At 35.3% G+C, this 20,861-nt stretch overlaps 4 protein-coding genes and 2 long non-coding RNA genes across 7 annotated transcripts; all 6 read right to left on the bottom strand.

Annotated features, from left to right (window-relative positions):
- Nucleotides 1-4,241: 4,241 nt before the first annotated feature.
- On the bottom strand, nucleotides 4,242-5,225 carry LOC108069506 (low affinity immunoglobulin epsilon Fc receptor-like). Its single transcript, XM_017159610.3, has 2 exons — nucleotides 5,084-5,225; nucleotides 4,242-5,023 (listed from the first exon to the last, which is right to left on the bottom strand). Exons 1-2 carry the CDS (start codon nucleotides 5,147-5,149, stop codon nucleotides 4,295-4,297), a joined length of 795 nt encoding a protein of 264 aa, XP_017015099.2. The 5' UTR covers nucleotides 5,150-5,225; the 3' UTR covers nucleotides 4,242-4,294.
- A 1,107-nt stretch (nucleotides 5,226-6,332) lies between these two features.
- On the bottom strand, nucleotides 6,333-7,280 carry LOC108069444 (collectin-11-like). The gene is made up of 2 exons (XM_017159540.2): nucleotides 7,175-7,280; nucleotides 6,333-7,115 (listed from the first exon to the last, which is right to left on the bottom strand). The coding sequence occupies exons 1-2, from the start codon at nucleotides 7,238-7,240 to the stop codon at nucleotides 6,333-6,335; spliced, it is 849 nt and encodes a 282-aa protein (XP_017015029.1). The 5' UTR covers nucleotides 7,241-7,280.
- A 3,844-nt stretch (nucleotides 7,281-11,124) lies between these two features.
- Nucleotides 11,125-12,388, bottom strand: LOC138914966 (uncharacterized). The gene is made up of 3 exons (XR_011420668.1): nucleotides 12,060-12,388; nucleotides 11,766-11,841; nucleotides 11,125-11,323 (listed from the first exon to the last, which is right to left on the bottom strand). It is a non-coding gene; the product is annotated as an uncharacterized lncRNA (long non-coding RNA).
- Nucleotides 12,389-12,792: 404 nt separating this feature from the next.
- Nucleotides 12,793-13,751, bottom strand: LOC108069464 (uncharacterized). The gene is made up of 2 exons (XR_011420609.1): nucleotides 13,634-13,751; nucleotides 12,793-13,570 (listed from the first exon to the last, which is right to left on the bottom strand). It is a non-coding gene; the product is annotated as an uncharacterized lncRNA (long non-coding RNA).
- A 977-nt stretch (nucleotides 13,752-14,728) lies between these two features.
- LOC108069483 (low affinity immunoglobulin epsilon Fc receptor-like) lies at nucleotides 14,729-15,669 on the bottom strand. Of its 2 annotated transcripts, none has more exons than XM_017159579.3 (2): nucleotides 15,564-15,669; nucleotides 14,729-15,506 (listed from the first exon to the last, which is right to left on the bottom strand). In XM_017159579.3, exons 1-2 carry the CDS (start codon nucleotides 15,627-15,629, stop codon nucleotides 14,775-14,777), a joined length of 798 nt encoding a protein of 265 aa, XP_017015068.2. In that variant the 5' UTR covers nucleotides 15,630-15,669; the 3' UTR covers nucleotides 14,729-14,774. The 2 variants fall into 2 exon arrangements, with proteins under 2 accessions (XP_017015068.2, XP_017015076.2); XM_017159587.3 differs by having other exon boundaries at nucleotides 14,729-15,503; nucleotides 15,564-15,654.
- A 2,174-nt stretch (nucleotides 15,670-17,843) lies between these two features.
- Nucleotides 17,844-18,802, bottom strand: LOC108069522 (uncharacterized). The gene has a single exon (XM_017159633.3). It carries the CDS (start codon nucleotides 18,664-18,666, stop codon nucleotides 17,923-17,925), a length of 744 nt encoding a protein of 247 aa, XP_017015122.1. The 5' UTR covers nucleotides 18,667-18,802; the 3' UTR covers nucleotides 17,844-17,922.
- Nucleotides 18,803-20,861: the final 2,059 nt, after the last annotated feature.

The following is a 20,861-nucleotide window of genomic DNA, read 5'->3' as shown; positions in this document are numbered from 1 at the left end:
TTAAATAAATCCATCAATACGGTGGAATTCTTTGAATTTGTTCAGCCATTTTGAATTTTTATGCATCCACGATAGCTGTGAGCAGTGCTGAAGTTGCACGAGCACGAAAAATACCCTTTCTAAAATTGCACGCGCACTTTTTGATGTCTTTTACTTTTACGTCAGCGAAATGTATCATGAGCGTTCAGCAGAACAAACTTGATCACTGATTACTGATCCATCAGTGATCATGCTGAACGCGTCCAACATTTTTCTTCCTTTCTTCACTTGTCATCTTTTTTGTTTCACTCGAATAAAAGAGTCAAGTAAAAGTTTATTTTATGCCTATTAACAGTTGGACGTAGCCTAGCTTGTAGAGCTTCTGTCTCCGTACCAAAAGGACCGAGTTCGATCCCCGACCCGTATTGTTTTTTTTTTTGTGTGACTCACACTAAAATAAAGATTCTATATTATAATATTGAAGATTAACTGTCACTTTTGCGTTCGTTATGGTCAAAGAAATGCCGACTATTATTTTTCAGTTGTATTTGTCTCCCAGGGACTTGAATTTTATCATCGACTCCATCCCTTGTTAAAAATCTCGGGAAAGTGATAATCAGGAAAGTGATTGAGATACGTTTTGAAACACTGTCAAATTATAAAATTAAGTCTACGGCATTTAGATGATTCTGAAATTTGCGTAATAAACTTTAAAGCCGTTGCACACCGCATAAAACGAATTATTTTTACTTTTTCTTTCTTTTATGGATTAAGGATAACAAAAGGCAATATAGCATTGCCTTAAAAATTGCATACAAAAAAAGTCGACCCTAATGTACATATTTTCTAACTCTTTTAAAGAGATAACTTTTTAAAAGAGTTTTATACATAAGGTGATCGGCTTTTGCGTCACTTAAGTAAGCTCCGGAGTTCGTGTTAATTTGGCAGTACCGAAAAGCTAGCATCATTTATTTCAATCATTTATCAAAACATTCACGCTAAAAAGAGAAACTGAAGAAATATCGAAGTATCAGCTTTCAACACGACCGGCTAATGAGCCAAATTCTTGTTGTTGTTCCGCGAAATCCAATGAGTCAAAATGTATCTTGGAGGATGGCGGCCAGACAAGTTGACAGGCCCAACCTCAAAAAGCACGAGTAAAGGGGACGGGGGCAATGCGGCCAAATTAAGTGCGCAGATTCATTAATTTACATTAAAATGCAATTAGCGGTGAAATAAGTGGCAGGAAAAATACTGAAACCGCAAAATATGCGAGCTGCCATAAAGAAAGGAATGAAAACACAAAAAAAACACAATTGAAATGCAATTTTAAATTATTTATTTTATTACCTTACTTTCAACAGAAAAATATGCATAATTTTTGTATTGGGCTTTAAGAGAGTTAATAGCTACGAACAGCATTGGTTTGGCACTTAGAAAACAAATAAGATTTATTTATATTCGGATTTCATTAGGGAAACTTTCTGCCTGAGGTATAACGCGAACAAAGCCTCCTTTCTAAAAATAAAAGCGTTTATAATTCTCAAAAACGAGAAAAATTTCCGTAGTTTAAATACAAAATCTGAGTGCTCTTTTAAAAGGTAACCATTTATTAAAATCCATTAAATTTCAGATTCACAATTGATAAGCATCTTTAGGGTTTTACAACATTTTATTTTTTATTTTAGAAATTTAGATAAAATTTATAATTTATATTTAATGTAAATTCGATTGCGGGTGAATTAGTCTTTCGACTCTAAGCCTAAAAAATCTATTTTTAATAAAAATATTAAAGTCGCGAAAAAGATGTTCTCTTCGTCGTAATTCCATTTAAGCAAGGGTATTGGAAAGAAAATTTCGTGCTTGTTAACTATTTCCTCTAAGAAAATGGTTGCCTTGTTGTAGGTGCTGGCCACCCTCGGATAAGTATGAACAAGGCATTATTCTTTCCCTCTTATTTTTTCTAGCTTGTTAACAAATTTTATGCATTTCTTAACTTTCGGAGGCGAGTTAACGAGTCCCGTGCTCTGGAATTCAACTTGCTTATTATTATTTGCGGCGATTCTTTGGCTTGGAATTCTCCTGGGGGAACATGAACGCATGTTTGTGGAGGGGGCGGGAGGTGTGGCCTGCATTGTGGTTATCATACTTTAACAAGTTTTCAAAGAGCATGAAATTTCCTTTGGTCGAGTCCCCCGGTCTAGGCTAAAATGCAACTTGGGCGCAAAAATGCAGAGTGAAGAATGCAAAATGCTGAAATTGCTGCGTGCAGCAAAACTTTTTATCGTGGCGGCCTGGAAAAAATCTCATGCAAAATACGGCATTAAAAGCGACCCACCAAATGGGAAGAATGGTGATCGGAAAGCTGCTTCTCAGCTCTGCAGGTGCATTGTCCAACTGCGGTCGCATTTTGTTAATTTCTCAGACCTGGCCAAAGGACCACAGAAAAGCCAAGAAAGTCGCTTGTTGTGGGTGCCGGTGCCCGTGCCGGTGCTGGCATAGAAAACGAAAATGAATTCATAATTAGATGACACCATCCGTGCGTAAATAATAATTTTCGCCAGCTTTTCCTTGTGCTCGCAAGCTTACTCGCTCCCTCTGCTAGTTAGTTAAAACGCGCGAATGAGTTTTCTTGAGTTTTCCCTCTGCTTTTCCATTGTCAGCGAAAAATTCAGCTTGTGCCGAAGTTTTATATTTAGCCAGCCGGCGGCTCTGTGGGTTGAGGTTGAGCAAGTTTTTATCCAATCGCTGCTCCAGAGTACCCTGCAAAATATTCTTTAGCTCGGATATATCCGAATAAACCAGGTCTTACACTTATTTAACTAAATGACGATTTGGAAAGATTGGAAAACATTTCTATAAGCCCATGGGCTACAGTTATTTAATACTACATTTTTTTTTGTTTTGTTTTATTAAAGTTCTTAACTTAATAAATTAATTAATTTAAGTTCATGTACATTTCCGGGTTGTTCTACTTCTGTCCTATTTATTTCGGCCTTCGTCTATTATAAGTGCATAATTTGTTAATTAATAAAAAAAACTTAAAAGATGCTTAGTTTCGAACCCTGCCATCCATAGGCAGGGAGCTCGAAGGTCGCCAGAGGTGGGATATCAAGCCTGCTCTCATTCTGCATTCGGCCAAGTTAGCTCTGGTATTGGTATCAACTCGACGGCATCTTCTTCGCTCCTAGTTTGGCTGCTCATCTCATCTCTCCTCGGAGCCCAGCTCTATTTTGCTCCGTTCTGTTCCGTTTGTTTCTTTATCGCGCATTTGCCAAGTGGCAAAGTTTTCTCGTTATAAGTTTTGTAGCCTTTGTGTGTCTCTCGCGCAGCTCGAAGCTTCTTGCTTTTCGCCGAGCCGAACGCGATGCGAGGAAACTTTCGATATTCCTGGAAAAGTTTATGGCCCAGCGTCGAACCAGTCGCGAATTGCCAAAAAAAAACACCCAAATAATGGTGGAGGGATTTCCCCCGACTTACCAACCCAATTGTGAGTTGGCTAACAAAAAATTTTATTATTTTATTGTTGTTTGGCTGACGCATAACTTTATGCCAAACACTTCGCTCACTGTGGGATTCGCATTATCCCAACGAAAGTTTCTCGAATCGAGGAAATGGAAGTCTTCGGTTCGTCCATAACTTTTGGCTCCATTTGCCGCCGTATTTTGCCAAAGTCAGAGCCAGACTGCAGGACAGATAAGGCAAACTATTTCCATATTCATATGCAACTGGCAAGTGTACTTTAAATTCTTGCAAATGAGCAGCTCGGCTCAATGCAGTTGAGCAAATAGTCATTTCGTATTTTGAATGCCAAAAGTTGTCTGTTGTCTTATATAACAAGACAGGAAGGTAGCTTCGGAAAGATTGATAAAAAATTGGCATTTAAAAATTCGTATTATTTTTGAATGCATTTTCCGATCCTATGGCAGCTATTTAATTTAGTTGTTTATTTTCTATAATATTTGATTCGTAATTCTAAAAATTTAAATTATGCTGAATATGTCAAAAATAAAAAAGTTCTAAGTTTCTTTATTTTTTATTTTAAAAGTGAAAGGCAAATTTTCGTATAAATGGCCGGACAATATTTAAACTATTTATACCTTTTATGTTTTTTATAAGACGTTCTAAAAGATCTGCTAAAAAGTAGTTTTTGTTCTGTTGCCTCCTTTCAGCAATTCGAAAAAAATCAATAGGTCTACTAAACTGTTGAAATCGTATAGAATTTATATTGATGCACAGGAGAAACCCAGTTCAAAAAGCGATTCTTAATTTAATCATTTAAACTTTATATTCGGTGGAATATCTTCTAATTAAATTACAAATCAGACTTTTCGCAAATAAAATTAGCCCGATTTGAGCACAGAGCGTCATTCATATAGAATTTGGAATCTCCTCGCAATTCCACACAATCTTCAAAATTAATATCATCATCATCACCTCCATTATTAGGTTCGCCCTCACGCCACTTTAAGAAACTTGCTTTCTTTTCGGTAAAGTCAGATATAAATTCATTTTCATCATCTTTGTCGTTAATGTCCACCCAATAGTTTTTGTCGCTGCTCAGATGCTCTGCAAGTGCCTTCCACTCCTTTTCATTTTGAAGAGTCACAAGATGTCCTTCCATCTCCGAACAAACATCCTTGGCATCGAACCAGTCCTTCTGAACGTCATTTTCAATATAATAATATTTTTCACCAATCTTCTGAAATTTTTCGGATCGCTTGCTGCTGGAACTTTCCTTTTCTATCGGTGCTAACTTTCCAATTATTTCGTCGAATTTTAAAGTAAGTTTACCCAGTTGCTCAGCCAACTCTTTTTTTAATCCATCCTCCAATTTGTCGAATTTATCACCAATAATTTTTTCGTTATCAACATGCTCTTGCTCCAGAGAAGGAGATGAATCCACAGGGTTAGATTCCGAGATTCTCCGTTGGATGGGCAAGTGGATTTCCAATCTCTGAATTCTCTCTTCTAAGGCATCGTTATCAGCAAATTGCCGGGCTTCCAGAGTCACGAGTCTTCGCTCTAGGTCATTCGTGTACTGCTATAAATAGGTACGACAAAATTAATACTTTTGATCATCAAGTTGAGCAAACTAGCTTACCAATCCCCTCCCAAAAGTAATTTGAACAAGAACTCCGAAAAGGAACAATTTAAAAAATTCACTCATTGTGTTGGTTGAACTTTTACGTAGCTTTTAAAAGAAGACACTGAACATTTTTTTCGCTATCCCGCCTTTTTTATAGGCATCGGATTTGTTTAATCAATGCCTAATCAAGGTTGTTTATATACATTGTATAAGTAAATTATACATAAGAGGTTCCAAATTCTAAAAAATCTTGCAAACGGTATTTTATTAGGCTGCCTTCGTCATCATTTCTAATCAACACAATAAGTTAATAGGTCACCAAAAATGTTTTATATTTGTAAATGAAATCAAGAACTTAAAGATGCTTCTAAGAATTAATCTATTTTCCAAGAACTTGGGAATGATGTTAATAATATAAATATAATAATATAGATGCCATTATGTTGAATAAACAGGTCCAGTCAATCACTAATAGAAAAGAAGATTCCAAAGTAAAACAAAAGCGAACGCTATAGTCGGGTTGGTGTCCCGACTATCTAATACCCGTCACTCGAATAAAGGGAGTGCGAGTGAATATAAATTTCAAATTTTTATTTCAAATTTAGTAATACATATGAGCTGACTACTAGATACTTTCCTCAAAAAAAGCTGTATTTTTCATTCGCGTTGGGGGGGGGGGGGGGGGGTCAAACGTCATTTTAGACCATAAGTATGTTCACCAATATGGCTTAGAATCCTTTAAAGGTTACGTTCCCCCTAGACGATTCATTACTTTTTTCGGCCCCATACAAATCGAACCGCCCTATTGTCAGTGCTTCTGAGTGTCCAGCCATATGTTTGTAATTGCAAAATAAATCGGCGATAAATAATAAACAATAATTAAGAACTTATTATTGGCAAAGGGGTGTTGTGGGGAATGAGAGTTGGGTGTGAGAGATTTATGCAGAAACTAATTTTCAAGGTCATTAGAAGGCTCACCGAAATGGGAGAGCCACTGAAACTATATAAGACATTCTAAAAGATCTGCTAAAAAAGGAATCTCAAATAATGATTTTTTACGGTCCTTGCTGCTAACAAATAGTTTTTATTGAGTTGCCTCTTATCAACAATTCAAAAAAATTCAAATTCAGTCTACCAAAATGTCGAAATTGTGTAAAATTTATATTCATGGACATAAGAAACCCATCCCAGTTCAAAAAGCGCTTCTTAATTTCATCTTTTAAACTTTATATTCGGTGGAATATCTTCTAATTATTACTTTAAATTACAAATCAAATGCTTCGCAAATAAAATTAGCCCGATTTGAGCACTGAGCGTCATTCATATAAAATTTAGAATCTCCTCGCAATTCCACACAATCTTCAATAACAGAAACATCATCAGAATCATCAGAATCATCATCGTCATCATCGTCATCATCATCATCGTCATCGCCTCCATTATTAGGTTCGCCCTCACGCCACTTTAAGAAGCTTGCTTCTTTCTCGGTTAAGTCAGATACAAATTTTTTTTCTTGTTCCTTGTCATTAATATCCACCCAATAGTTTCTGTCGGTTTTCAGGTTCTCGGCAAGTGCCTTCCACTCCGCTTCATTTTGAAGAGACACCAGATGTCCATTAACGTAAGAACAAATAGTCTTGGCAGAGTCCCAGTCCACCTGAGCGTCATTTTCGATAATATAATACTTTTCACCAATCTTCTTAAATTTGTTTCCAGTCTTGCCGAATGCCACATTATTTTCTATCGAGGGAAACTTATCTACAATGCCGTCGAATTTCGAAGTGAGGTTTCTCAGTTGATCCGCCAACTCTTTCTTTAAGCCATTTTTCAATTTGTCGAGTCTGTCACCAACCATTTTTTCGATATCAACATTCTCCGCATTGTCCAGAGAAAGATGCGAGTTCACAGGGTTGGATTGAGTAATTTCAATTCTACGTTGGATGGGCAAGTGGTTCTCTAATCTTTGAATTCGCTCTTCAAAGGCATCATTATCAGCAATTTGCCGGGCTTCCAGATTCACGAGTCTTCGCTCTAGGTCATTGGAAGACTGAAATTAAATCGAAAGAATTTAAACTTTTAGTCAGCAAGATGACAAAACTAGCTTACCAATCCTATTCCAAGGGTTATTTGGACAAAAACTCCTAAAAGGAATATTTTTAACAATGCTCGCATATTGAAAAAGAATTAAGACTTTTACGAAGCAAGTAAGAGTAGACACTGAGTAAATTGAACCCCACTCTCCGTATTATATAGGCATCTTCTCATTTGTCTAATCAATGCCTAATCAAGCTGTATATACATTGTACACTCAGAAACAAAACCAAGCACATTGTGCTTGTTTCAAGCCCAAATGGTCTTGAAAGGTCGACAGGTACGAAATGGGCTTGTTTTTTCACGTTTTATTCTTAAACCGACATTCTTAATTTGAGAACATTTTCGGGCGTAATTAAGTATGAAATGTTCTTGAACCCAGAATTAATTATACTTAAATTAAGTATAAATTCTACTCAAATAATGTAAAAAATAAAAAAACAATTTTAAAAATTTAATGAAAATTGCTTTAGAGTGAAGGGTTAATATTATTATTTGTACAAATTTAATCCGATTTACTTGTAAATGAGGTATAAGCTATGCTCAAATGAAGTATGAAATATTCTTAAACTAATAGTATAAATCATTGTGTTGTTTTATTAGTTAACAATACTTATTTTGTATAATCTTAAACTTAATTACTCATAAATGTATAAAGATTTGTAGATAAAAATGTGTTTTATACTTACGAAACATTTTTCTTAAAATCATATACCTCTCCCAGGATTCGATCCCGCAACCTCACGCACCACAGTCGGACGTTCTAACAGCTTGGCCACGCTCGCTCTTACGCGGCGATGACCAAAAAACCTACATAAGTACTTTTATTTGCATACTTAATTTAAGTACAACGTGTACTTGTGTTGAGAATTTAATTCTTAGTTTTAAATAATATAAAACAAAAACACCTCTTAACAAGTTAAAAATGGAGTGACACAAAATCCGTAATTTGCTATTTTCTCCCCGATTTAAACATAAAATCGGCTTGTTTTGAGAATTTATTTCTTAGCTATGAATTTAAATGTTTTTCAAATCGAATCGTATTTTGGCATATATGATGCACGTTTTTCACAGTATTTAATAACAATTATTAATTTCAAAATTTTCTCCGATTTAACAAAATTTGCTTGTTTTGAGGATCTAACTCTTAATTTTTAATAATATTGAACTACTTGTGTTTTATAAACATATGTACCTACATTATACAGTTTTTGTGAACTAATCTTTTTTAGTCTAGTGCCAATTCTATTTTACTTTAATCAATATTGGAACTCGTTAACTAAATTAATTAGTACATTTTAACATTGGCTTAAGCACAAATTGTACTTGTCAAAATGCTTATTATTTTTTAATTTTAATACTACTGATGAGAATAATTCATTCTTATTTACAGAATACTAAAACCTAATTTTCTGAAATTAAGTACTTTTAGTAATCACATTAAGAATGTTTGTGCTTACCATGAAAAATTATTTTTTTAGAATAAATTATACTTGGGTTTAGGATAAATCGTTCTTGTTTAGTCCTGTTTATTGAATTATTATGTTCTGGAATCAAGAACATTTGCGGATAATTTGGGTTTTAAGAATAATTTATTCTTAATTCAAGAACGCCCAACATTCTCATTCTTAAAACAAGCCCAAAAAATACTATCCGAAATCAAGTATAAACCGCGCTCAAATTTAGGATGCGTTTTTTTCTGAGTGTACATAAGGTTCCGAATTTCAAATAATCTGCAAAAAGTATTGTTTTGTTTGGTTGCCATTGTCGTCATCTCTTATCAACATGTTACATAAATACTTCCACAATGTTGGAACTCAAATCAACAACTTTTGGGCGCTGATAAAAATCAATATATATATTGTTGGTGTAAATCTTTTAGAAATTAACTAAAAATTAATCTCAGAAGAAGTAAAAAAATAAAACATTTTTTTAACATTGTTTTGTTATTATTTTAACATTAAATTCTTGATCTTTCCTTCTTCTTTAAAGTTTTTCTTTGTTAAATATTAGTTTTAACAAGAGAGAACGCTATAGTCGAGTGGTACTCCGCTGAAATAAACTTGCGCAGCGTAGAAAACCCAAGAATATGTGTGGGTAATCCCAACTTTCTAGCTTTTTTAGTTTCCGAGATCTCAGCGTTCATACAGACGGACAGACAGACGGATAGACAGACAGATAGACAGACGGATACACAGACAAACATGGCTAGATCGACTCGGCTAGTGACCCTGATTCTTCCTTCTAGCTGTTATATACTTTTACTTTACACTCAAAATATTAATTGCCCCTATATTTTAAAAAATCGCCAATGGACTTGCTTCGCTTTCTACTGGTAAAGAAAATTTTCTATAAAATAATCAAAATTTATTAAATTTAAGAAGTTTTCCAGAAATATAGAAAAAATCGGCAGTATGGATTTGCTTCCATAGGCAATTTGCTAAAAAAAAATTTTAAGTGTATAGAAATTCATCTACATTGTCTCCTTCACAGCACAGTAGTCAAAATATGAAATATTTGCTAAAAAGTCCGAACATCTATTTTTGGTTTAAACTTTTTAGAACTCATCACACAAGTACTGTGGCCATCCGAGAAAAAATATTTTTATACCCGTTACTCGTAGAGTAAAGGGGTATATTAGATTCGTGCAAAAGTATGTAACACCTAGAAGGAAGCGTTTCCGACCCCATAAAGTATATATATTCTTGATCAGGGGCACTAGCCTAGTCGATCTAGCCATGTCCGTCTGTCCGTCTGTATGAACGCTGAGATCTCGGAAACTACAAAAGCTACGTAGCGCAAGTTTATTTTAGCCGAGCGCCACGCCCCCTCTAACGCCCACAATCGCCCACTAACGATTTTAAAATGGGTCCTGCGCCCACATCTCTAAAGATTTCCGAGAAGTATAAATGCCATTTTGTTGTGTATATTTATACATTGTTCAAATCGGACCATTCATTAAAAAGTTATACGCAATCAAAATTTATATATCTATCTCCCTCGCACTCCCTTTAGCTGAGTTACGATTACACTATGCAGCATCAAAAATTTACCTCGATGGATGCTATATTTTTGGATTCGTTACGAATTCCCAAGTTAAACTGCGTTTTCAAAAAAGTTCCCCGACGCAAGGATTCTTCGCAAAAGGACCTCAAAGTTCGAAAAATGCTGAAATTGGCCAACTTTGCGGAGCTCTCAGAGGCAAATGGATGCATGGTTTGATTCAATGTTAAAGTTTTTTAAAAGATACACCCTTTATCTTTCAAACCCCATACTTAAAATAATTTTAGGATTTTTTTTATGGCAGAAATAAATTCCAGAAAACATAGTCAAAAAACTTAAAAACATACAACTGCGGTCAAAATAGTAGTAGTGTGGCCGCCTTGTGTTTTTAAAAGTTTGATGTTGTAACTTTTTTTTATCCAATTAGTCTAATAGTAAAATTATAATCAATACAATATTACCAGGAAGAGATCCATTACAACATCAAACTTTGTTTGTAAATTTGTCGAGGTAAATTTAAAAAACAGTAAAAATGCTGCACAGTGTTATTACACTCATAAAAAAAAATCGAAGAATTTCCTTAAAATCTAGAAAATTCTTTCTTGAATTTTTGCCAAAGGCGACCTCACCTTTGTTTCAAGAAATGGTTTTTTTGAAAGGCACCATTAAAACAAGAAAAAATATTTCTTGTTTTAAGAAATTAAATTTCTTAAAACAAGAAAGGGTTTTTTAGAAAGCCACCATAAAAACAAGAAAAAATATTTCTTAAAACAAGAAAGGCGATTCTTGTTTCAAAGGTGGTTTGTTTCTTGTTTCAAGAAATTAAATTTCTTAAAACAAGAAAGGGTTTTTTAGAAAGGCACCTTTTAAACAAGAAAAATTCTTTCTTGTTTAAATTTCCTTTCAAGAAATTTTATTTCTTGATTTAAGAAATAATATTTCTTGAAAGGAAGTTTTATATTAACACTGAAACCCTAAAAATAAAATGTAACTTGGTTTTTTCTTTTGCATATTATATTTATTTACATTTAAAACATTTAACACTTAACATTTAAACATTTTTAAATAACACATTTTTGACTCAAGAAAACATTATTATTACCCAAGGTCTGTTGAACTTCATATGACCCAAGGTGATCCATTTTCTTCGCCTTTCCTCATCTATAAAAAAAAGAGTTATTGGGATATCAATGATTTGTTTTTAGATGAACAACTTTTTTGAAATAATGTAATGTTAATAATAGCCAAAATACAAACACGTTGGACAGACGACCGAGGGAGAGGAGCAAGACAGGTAGAAAATGAAGGGTTGAAAATCGAATTTCAGAGAGAGAGAGGCACGGGAGAGACACGTACATACATACATATATATTTACATACAGTCCTTTGCGCGAAGGGAGACCGAATGTAAGCAGGGCAGATCGTGTCAGTTTTAAGAAGGTGAAGAGAGAAACGTCGCGACGCGTAGGTCAAGCGAGCGAGAGAGACGAGCAGAATATGAAAGGGTTGAAAATCGGGTTTCAGATCGGGTGAGCCGCGTACATGCATAGATATTTACATGCATACATAAGTATGTCAAACAAATACAACATATTTTTCTTACCTTAGAAGGTTTTAAAACAAAATTACAGCTTCTACAAACAAATTATTTGGCTGATGCAACTGCAGGTATTTTCACTCTGAAAAATAAATAAAATGCGAGTAATAAGATAAAGTTATTATAGAACTGTACACCCACAAATTTATGTACAAATGTATGTATGTACGTAGCTCTTAGCTAAAAAACAATTCACCTAAATTGGTATACGCTTGGTAAAGAGATTTGAAATGTATCCTTTAATTACATACATACAATTGTACGCCCGCTATACAAAAAATTATATACATATTTACATACCTTTGAATATTCGGAAAAAGGCTTCACCTCTTATCCGCTTGAAAATCACGTCCATCACTCACGAATTTTTTTCACAACTGACGCTCGGGGGATCAGAGAAGTCGGTAGCCGGGTAGGCCCTTCGTCCCACTTCGTTTTTCTTGTCGTTAACATTCGGCAGCCGAAGGAAGTCAATGGCTACTTTCCTATATTCTAGGGTCATTTCATTCATATATTCAAAGGTGATTTTGTCATTAAATACGTACAAAAATGTTTTGGCTGCGACGGCAAAACAAACATATGAGATTTTCATTTTTCTATTTTTAAGAAAAATTCTTTCTTGAATTTTTTCCATCAAGAAAGGTTTTCTGTATTCAAAGGACAATTTTCTAATAACAAGAAATTTTTTTTCTATTTTCAAAGGTAGGCCGATTCAATGGCGAGATTTCCAAAATTTAGAAATTAATTTTTATGAGTGTAGTCGGGACACCAACACAAGTACAGCGTTCGCACGCCCTTTAGCTGAGTGACGGGTATTAGATAGTCGGGACACCAACCCGACTATAGCGGTCGCAAAATCGAAAACGCTTCATACAAATTTTGATTTATATATGCTTTTTAAAACGTTTTATTTTCATTTTTAGTTTTCTCTGTGTAGAAACACACCCAATAAAGAAATGTGTTTTTACCCAAAAATTTGATCCTGTTCCAAAATAATGTTCCAAGCGAATAGCTAATGCCATATATGCGTCGTATAAAATCATATTAATTTTATTTTTGCTGAAATAACTGAAAATTCGTATTTAAATTACGAGTTCACAAATAAAATTAGCCCGATTTGAGCACTGAGCGTCATTCATATAGAATTTAGAATCTCCTCGCATTTCCACACAATCTTCAACAAAATCATTATCAGCTCCATTATTAGGTTCGCCCTCCATCCACTTTAAGAAGCTTGCTTTTTTCTCGGTTAAGTCAGATAAAAATTTTCCTTCATCTTCACTGTCGGTAATGTCCATCCAATAGTTTTTGTCGCTGTTCAGGTTCTCGGTAAGTGACTTCCACTCCGCTTCATTTTGAAGAGACACTAGACGTCCATTAATGTAAGAACAAATAGTCTTGGCAGAGACCCTGTCCACCTGAACGTCATTTTCGATAATATAATACTTTTCACCGATCTTCTTAAACTTTTTTCCAGTCTTGCCGAATGCCACTTTGTTTTCTAACAAGGGCAACTTTTCAACTAGGCCTTCGAATTTTGAAGTTAAGTTCCCTAGTTGATCCGCAAACTCTTTTTTTAAGCCATCCTCCAGTTTGTCGAGTCTGTCACTAATAATTTTTTCGTTATCAACATGCTCCTTTTTCTCCAGAGAAGAAGATGAATCCACAGGGTTAGACTGCGAAATTTCAAGTCTCCGCTGGATGGGCAAGTGGATTTCTAATCTTCGAATTCTGTCTTCAAAGGCATCGTTATCAGCAAATTGCCGGGCTTCCAGAGTCACTAGTCTTCGCTCTAGGTCACTGGAATACTGCTATAAAAACAACAAAATTACAACTTTTGTTCAGTTTGTTTGTTTGTAAACACATTAGCTTACCAATCCCCTTCCAAATGTAACTTCAACAAGAACTCCGAAAAGGATGAATATTAAAAATGCACGCATTTTGTACAAAAATGTTAAACCTTTACGTAGCAATTAAAAGTAGACACTGAACAATATTTGACTGATCCCCCTTATTTTATACGCATCGCATTTGTGTAATCAGTGCCTAATCAAGCTAGTTTGTATATATTGTTTTTTGTAGATTGTACAAGAGGTTCCGAATTCTAAAAATTGCCAAAAAAGAATTTTTTGCTTCGTCATCATTTCTAATCAGCACAATAATTGAAAAGGTTATCCAAAATATTTTATTTTTGTAAATGAAATCAGAAACTAAAAGATGCTTCATAGAATTAATATAAATTTCAAAAACTTGGGAATTATTTTAATTATATAAATATAATGATACACCCAGTTAAAAAATTAATTTAAAGTCCATGGACTTTAAATTAAGGAAAGATCGACTGAAAATGGCTAACTAAGGCTATACATGGACTTAAAAGTTTAAATGGACTAAAAATGGACCTAAGGCCATTTGGACTGTTACATGGACTTAAGTCCATTTTTAGTCTATTTCGACTTAAAATTTATATGGGATGAACATTTTTAAGTCCACGTATAGACTTGTTAGCCATTTTAAAGCAATTATTGCTTAAATCAAAGTCAATGGACTTAAGTTAAGGAAAATTTGTTTTCGGAGTGTATAGATGCCACAGTAGAAAACTGTATTTTTTAAATCGTAAGAATGTTTGTATAAAAGTCTGAAATCTTTAAAAATTTGCTGTATTTTTTCCATAAAAGTAAGTAAGTAAGTTTACATAAGTTCCAATTTATACCTGTAACAGAAAGAAGACTTCTGGGAAAGCTTTATACAAATAGCTTTAAAACTGATGAAATTTTTGTATAAATGGACGGGCAATATTAAAACTGTTTATGCATTTTAAAAACATTTTAAAATATCTGCTAAAAAGTAGTTTTTGTTCCGTTGCCTCTTATCAGCAATTCACAAAAATTCAATAGGTCTACCAAAATGTGTAGAATTTACGCATAAGAAACCCATACCAGTTCAAAAAATGCTTCTTAATTACATCATTTAAACTTTATATTCTTTGGAAAATCTTCTGATTATTAATTTAAATTACAAATCAGACTCTTCGCAAATAAAATAAGCCCGATTTGAGCACTGAGCGTCATTCATATAAAATTTAGAATCTCCTCGCAATTCCACACAATCTTCATAATAGGGTTTATCAGGCGCATTATTAGGTTCGCCCTCACGCCACTTTAAGAAACTTGCTTCCTTTTCGGTAAAGTCAGATATAAATTCATCTTCTTCTCCTTTGTCGTTAATGTCCACCCAATAGTTTTTGTCGCTGCTCAGATGCTCTGCAAGTGCCTTCCACTCCTTTTCATTTTGAAGAGTCACAAGATGTCCTTCCATCTCCGAACAAATATCCTTGGCATCGGACCAGTCCTTCTGAACGTCATTTTCAATATAGTAATATTTTTCACCAATCTTCTGAAATTTTTCGGATCGCTTGCTGCTGGAACTTTCCTTTTCTATCGGTGCTAACTTTCCAATTACTTCGTCGAATTTTAAAATTAGTTTACCCAGTTGCTCAGCCAACTCTTTTTTTAATCCATCCTCCAATTTGTCGAATTTCTCACCAATAATTTTTTCGTTATCAACATGCTCCGCTTGCTCCAGAGAAGGAGATGAATACACAGGGTACGATTGCGAGATTTCAATTCTCCGTTGGATGGGCAAGTGGATTTCCAATCTCTGAATTCTCTCTTCTAAGGCATCGTTATCAGCGAATTGCCGGGCTTCCAGATTCACGAGTCTTCTCTCGAGGTCATTGGAAGACTGCTATAAAAACGACAAAATTACCAAAATTTGGTCACCAAGCTGCACACATTAGCTTACCAATCCGCTTCCAAGGGTAACTTCAACAAGAACTCCGAAAAGGATGAATATTAAAAATTCACGCATTGTGTAAAAAATTGTTAGACCTTTACGTAGCAATTAAAAGTAGACACTGAACATTTTTTCACTGATCCCGCTATTTTATAGGCATTGCATTTGTGTAATCAATGCCTAATCCAGCTAGTTTGTATATAATGTTTATGTAGATTGTACATAAGAGGTTCCAAATTCTAAAAACTGCCAAAAATTATTTTTTTTTTGGCTGCCTTCGTCATCATTTCTAATCAGCACAATAATTCAAAAGGTTATCCAAAATGTTTTTCTAAATGAAATCAGGAACTAAAAGATGCTTCTAGGAATTAATATAAATTCCAAGAACGTGGGAATGATTTTAATTATATAAATATAATGGTATCGATGCCAAAGTAAAAAATCGTACTTTTTAAATCGTAAGAATGTTTGTCTGAAAATCTGAAATCTTTGATAAGTTGTTGTTGTTGTTTGAAAAAGAACAAAGCCATAATTAATTGTCTAAAAATTTTCCAATAAACGATTTGTGCTATATGGTATGAAATCCACTCGAATTTCGCCCCAAATTATAAATGTGTTTTATAGGATAATTTTCTCATAAGATTAATTAATTAAATTTGTAAATAGTGTGTTATTAAGTGCGCTGTGGTTCACTGAATTTTATAAAGCCTTAATGAATCTTCCTGCCGTTGACCAAAAGCGGATGCAGTGCATCAGCCATGTGCTGATTTCGACCATATTGTCAGTGCTTCTGACCGACCATCCATATGTTTGTAAATGCAAATTAAAATGGAATTTTTGTCATACGGCGAGCAATTAATATGCAATCGGCGATAAATAATAAACAATAATTAAGAACTTATTATTGGCAAACGGGGTGAGGTGGGGCAATGAGAGTTGGGTGTGAGAGATTTATGCAGGAACTAATTTTCAAGGTCATTAGAAGGCTCACCGAAATGGGGGAGCCACTGACACTGAACATCCCATTGTTTGGCTAATGTTTATTGATAATCGCAGACAATGGACTAGCCCACTGTCATTGTTGTTGCTATTGTTGCTCGAGCGTAACCCATAAATACTCAGGGGCAGTCGAAACAATTTGGAAGGGTGGCAAAGGGGGTTTTATAGGGGGGAGCAAGCGCGTACACCGCCTTAACTGAGACAATAAACAAGGCAAATCATCGCAATCGATAGGCTCTTTGATTTTGTGCTCCCACAGTCACTCTAACCCACTGCCACGCCCATTTCGGCGGGCGACAGCAACTATTTATTGTCCTTTTTGTGGGCGGGCATGCAGCAAATGGCATAACTTCCGCTTTCGCTTGACTGCTGCGAAATTCACGGAAATTATCAATAAATATGCGAGGCCCGACCCGTAAAATGAATGAAACTGGCAAATTTTTCGCCATATCTCACTGGCTGGCTGATGAATTTTATATGCGGCACGGCGCACACAATCCAATGCCCTGTGTCCAGTTTTGTGCTCCCCATAACGGAAGCATCATTATCATAAATTATCATTTTGTAGGAATTGCATCCGCTGCGAGCCAGAAAAACCGAGCAATAACAACAGAAATGACGACAATTTCAATTGCCGGCATCTCTTCCTCTATATCGTCCTCGCTTTTCCTGGTCCACGCCATCACCACCCCACTCATCGATTTGAATTGCCAAATTCTTTTCTAGCTTAATTTATGGCCGACCGAAAGTGACCATCATTTTTTTTATTTCACGAAAATCTGTTTCATGTTCAACAATTTAATGATGGTTTCAATTGATTCTGGGTGATCAGTGCGGCTTAAATGTTTAGAAATGGTTATCTTTATTGTAAAATAATGCCTTTACTTTCTCAGTAATATAATCCAACCTTGGAAACGTTGAAGAAAAATGTATAATTTTATGTTCTAATAATAAATTGAGAGAAAATCATCTACAGGTGTACAGATTTTCTCTGAGATTACGATTTAAGATCGACTCCCAAGTCACGTAGGCACAAAGAACCGGGAACGTGATTGGGGCTACTCATCCATAAATCCCAGATTCCATAATGAATCATACCTGTGCAGTAAGAAATTAACATCGTATCGCATTATGGATGCCATCACGTCATGCGTAGAGAAAAGTTGTCATCTTATAATTATTCGATACAGTCAGGAACTTAGTTATAAAGGAAATTGAGTAAGTAATCTAGCTATACACAAAGTCAACAAATATTTAAATACAAATGTTTAAAAACCAACCAAAACCAAGTGTTCAAAAAACTACAAATTTATTTTTCAAAGTCTTTTAGGATAATTATCAACATGAAAGTTGGTTTGATCCATAAACTTTATTTCCTCTTATGTTCTTCATCGTCTTCTTCTGCGTCATAGGTCATAGGAGTAGTCGTGGCAAAATAATAAGCGTTTTCTCGAATGTAAAAGAGTGAAACTCTACCGCTTACCAAGAAAAGCAAGTAGGCGATGTACAGCACGAGTGCGACGAGGAGAGCATCATCTCTGACCAGCAATTCAATATTGTTGTACGTGATCAACACGTGGGAGATGATTACAATAATCACACTACATATAAAGACACCAACAGCCACATCCTGCCAAAAATACCAGTGCTCAAGGATATCCATTATTTCAATGCAGAATGCCAAAACAAAACCCATCACTCCAACGACGGCCATTTTGAAGGGGTTCGCATACAGTCCGCTCCAGATTAGAAGGGCACAGATCAGCAGCACGATAACGAGGAATAGAAGGGCCATGGCCAAGACGATAATGGTGCAAATCAGGTTCCATTCCATTAGAAAACTGGCAGAACCAAGTGTCAGGAGTTCGTAGCAAACGGCGATCACGATGTAGTTCCAGGGCCTTGCGTACTTCAGCGGCTCAAACATGTGGATGATGGCAAGGAGCGCGAAGGACAGGAAGAAGCAGGCTACCGTGTACACCATGGCATCCCACGCAAAGAGGCACATTATCATCCATTGCGGAGTGGCGACCAACAGGCATATTGCCAGGATGAGCAGGGTGCACCCAACAAATCTGCTCGTACTCATAGTCGTGCCACTTTCGTCCGACATTGTGCGATTCTATAAAATCAGTTTCACCGGATAGTCCTAGCAACATCAATTGCCTTTGTCTTTCAACGACACTAAAAATTTTGGTCATATTTATAGAAAATATTAAAAAACCGTTTGAGATCAAACTCAAAACAACTAAGATGACTTTCAATAAGTTCCCAAACAGACGATATTATATTAATACTAATAAATAGTGCTTGTATACCTACATTTAGAAACTCTAGTAAAGCCGAATACGCGGCTCCTTTATAAGGGATGCTCAATCCAATCGTACTATCCAATTTGGCAGCCTCCCCAAGCAAATCTAATATATATGGCAGCCGCAAAAGTGCCGACTCTGCCACACCTCTTGAGGGCTTATTCTTCATCGTTTTTGGGCCATCAATTTGAGGCCCACTCATCCCCTTTTGGAGAAGAAAACAAAAAATGAAATCAGAGAGCCGAAGCCCGAGAAACGCTACATAAATGAAAAAAAAATGTCGCATAAGCCGACGCAGGACAAACTGCAAGGACACTTGAGGCTCAGCAGCGGCCGAAAGTCCTTTGAAGTTGGATAAAAACTCGAGTCCTGTGGGTGGGCCAGTTTGTCTCCAAGGAAATACAAAAATACAGAGCGCAGACGGGCGGAGTGGAGAGGAAAATCAATCTGGGACTGCCAATGGTAAGGATATGAGAGGCTCTATAATGCTATACAATAACAAATACCAAGAAGCGACCTCAGAGTCCAGGAAAAATATATGCTTACAGTTGCTGTCAATGTAATAGTTCCATAAAAATTATTTTGTAATATGAACATGCTTTCGAAGAAAGTGGGGCCGATTTGTTAGCTTATTAAATTCAGTTAAATAAATAAAAAAAAAAACAAAATGGTTTAGTGTTGATATTTTGAATTTTTTAATGAATTTATATTTAATTAATATTTAAAGTAATTATTACAAAAATCAAGAGTTTTAAAGATGATTTAAATTTAGCATAAACTTGCATTACTTGCTCCCTAACTGTGTACACATACATGAACAGCATAATGAAATAAAAATAAAAGGAAATGTTTGGCTGGGGAAATTGAATTGGAAATGTGCACACTGAAACACACACATTGAATTGAATGCTGGAAAAAACCAATCAAATAAGGGAGAGCCGCGCCAACTGGTCCTGGACTTCACCTGTCGCTGATTTCGTTCTTAATTTTAATTGAAATTTGTACAATATCTTTTTTTTCGCTCTTTGTTGTTGTTGCAGTGCTTCTTCTCGTATAATTACAAGCGATTAAAATCTGTGAAAATTTATTAAATTCCATAAATCAGCACTGGCACGACCCATCCCCCAGCTCTCGTCGGACATTCCCTTGACAATTATAAATTATGCGTTCGTTGCCAGGCGAAGTCAACTCCCTCGCCGAAAAGGACGAAATTGCTTAACCGCAAAATGTCACTTCACCCGTTTACCCTGCCCGCTTGACAATGACCGTTTTTTAACGTTTCTGATTATGTAATTATCTAGGTTTGGGTCTGCGCCCTGTCCCTCACAGGTTCATCCACCGTAATAAAAATATGCGGCAAACCCATATCGAGGGTTAAGATTCTACATATTACTTTGCATGACAAAGTTACTGGGGCAACCTGTTTTTATCGGTAAGCCGAGAAGACCACAAATCCGTTTGCCAATTAGTGGTTTTATGTCAACAGATATAATTGGTTTGCAGGACCTCATGGTATAGAAATAAATTAGATCATATAACATGATATAAGTATACCTAAAAATAGAAAGGTATACAACCAGCACTATAATTACAAAAATGAATTCTAGGGTTACAATAATATGCAAATCCTGTATTAAGATGAAAGTATGTATTATTATTAGATGAAAGTACTTTAATCTAATATTTATCTATTTAAATATCATTCTTTCAATTACAACAAACATCTATTAAACTTTTTCCCATTCATTTCCAACAATTATTGCTAAACATTCATCACGACAAATTACAATGTCCGGCAATTGTGACCCACAAAAAAATAAACACGAAAAACAAATGATACAATAAAAAAAACAGGAAAAATAAAAAAAAGAAAAACGAACCGCAGACAGCAGTTAAATGATGCTACTTAAGCGATAAGAACCGAAAAAACGTCCTCCAAAATCAGCACAACCCCAAGAGTGTTATTTGTTTTGTGCGTTGTCCAAAACAATTTCCT

The sequence above is a fragment of the Drosophila takahashii genome, chromosome 2L (assembly GCF_030179915.1).
Source record: "Drosophila takahashii strain IR98-3 E-12201 chromosome 2L, DtakHiC1v2, whole genome shotgun sequence".
NCBI lineage: Eukaryota > Metazoa > Arthropoda > Insecta > Diptera > Drosophilidae > Drosophila > Drosophila takahashii.
Note: the sequence above shows the minus strand (reverse complement) of the source record. Positions and strands in the feature narration are given on the sequence as shown.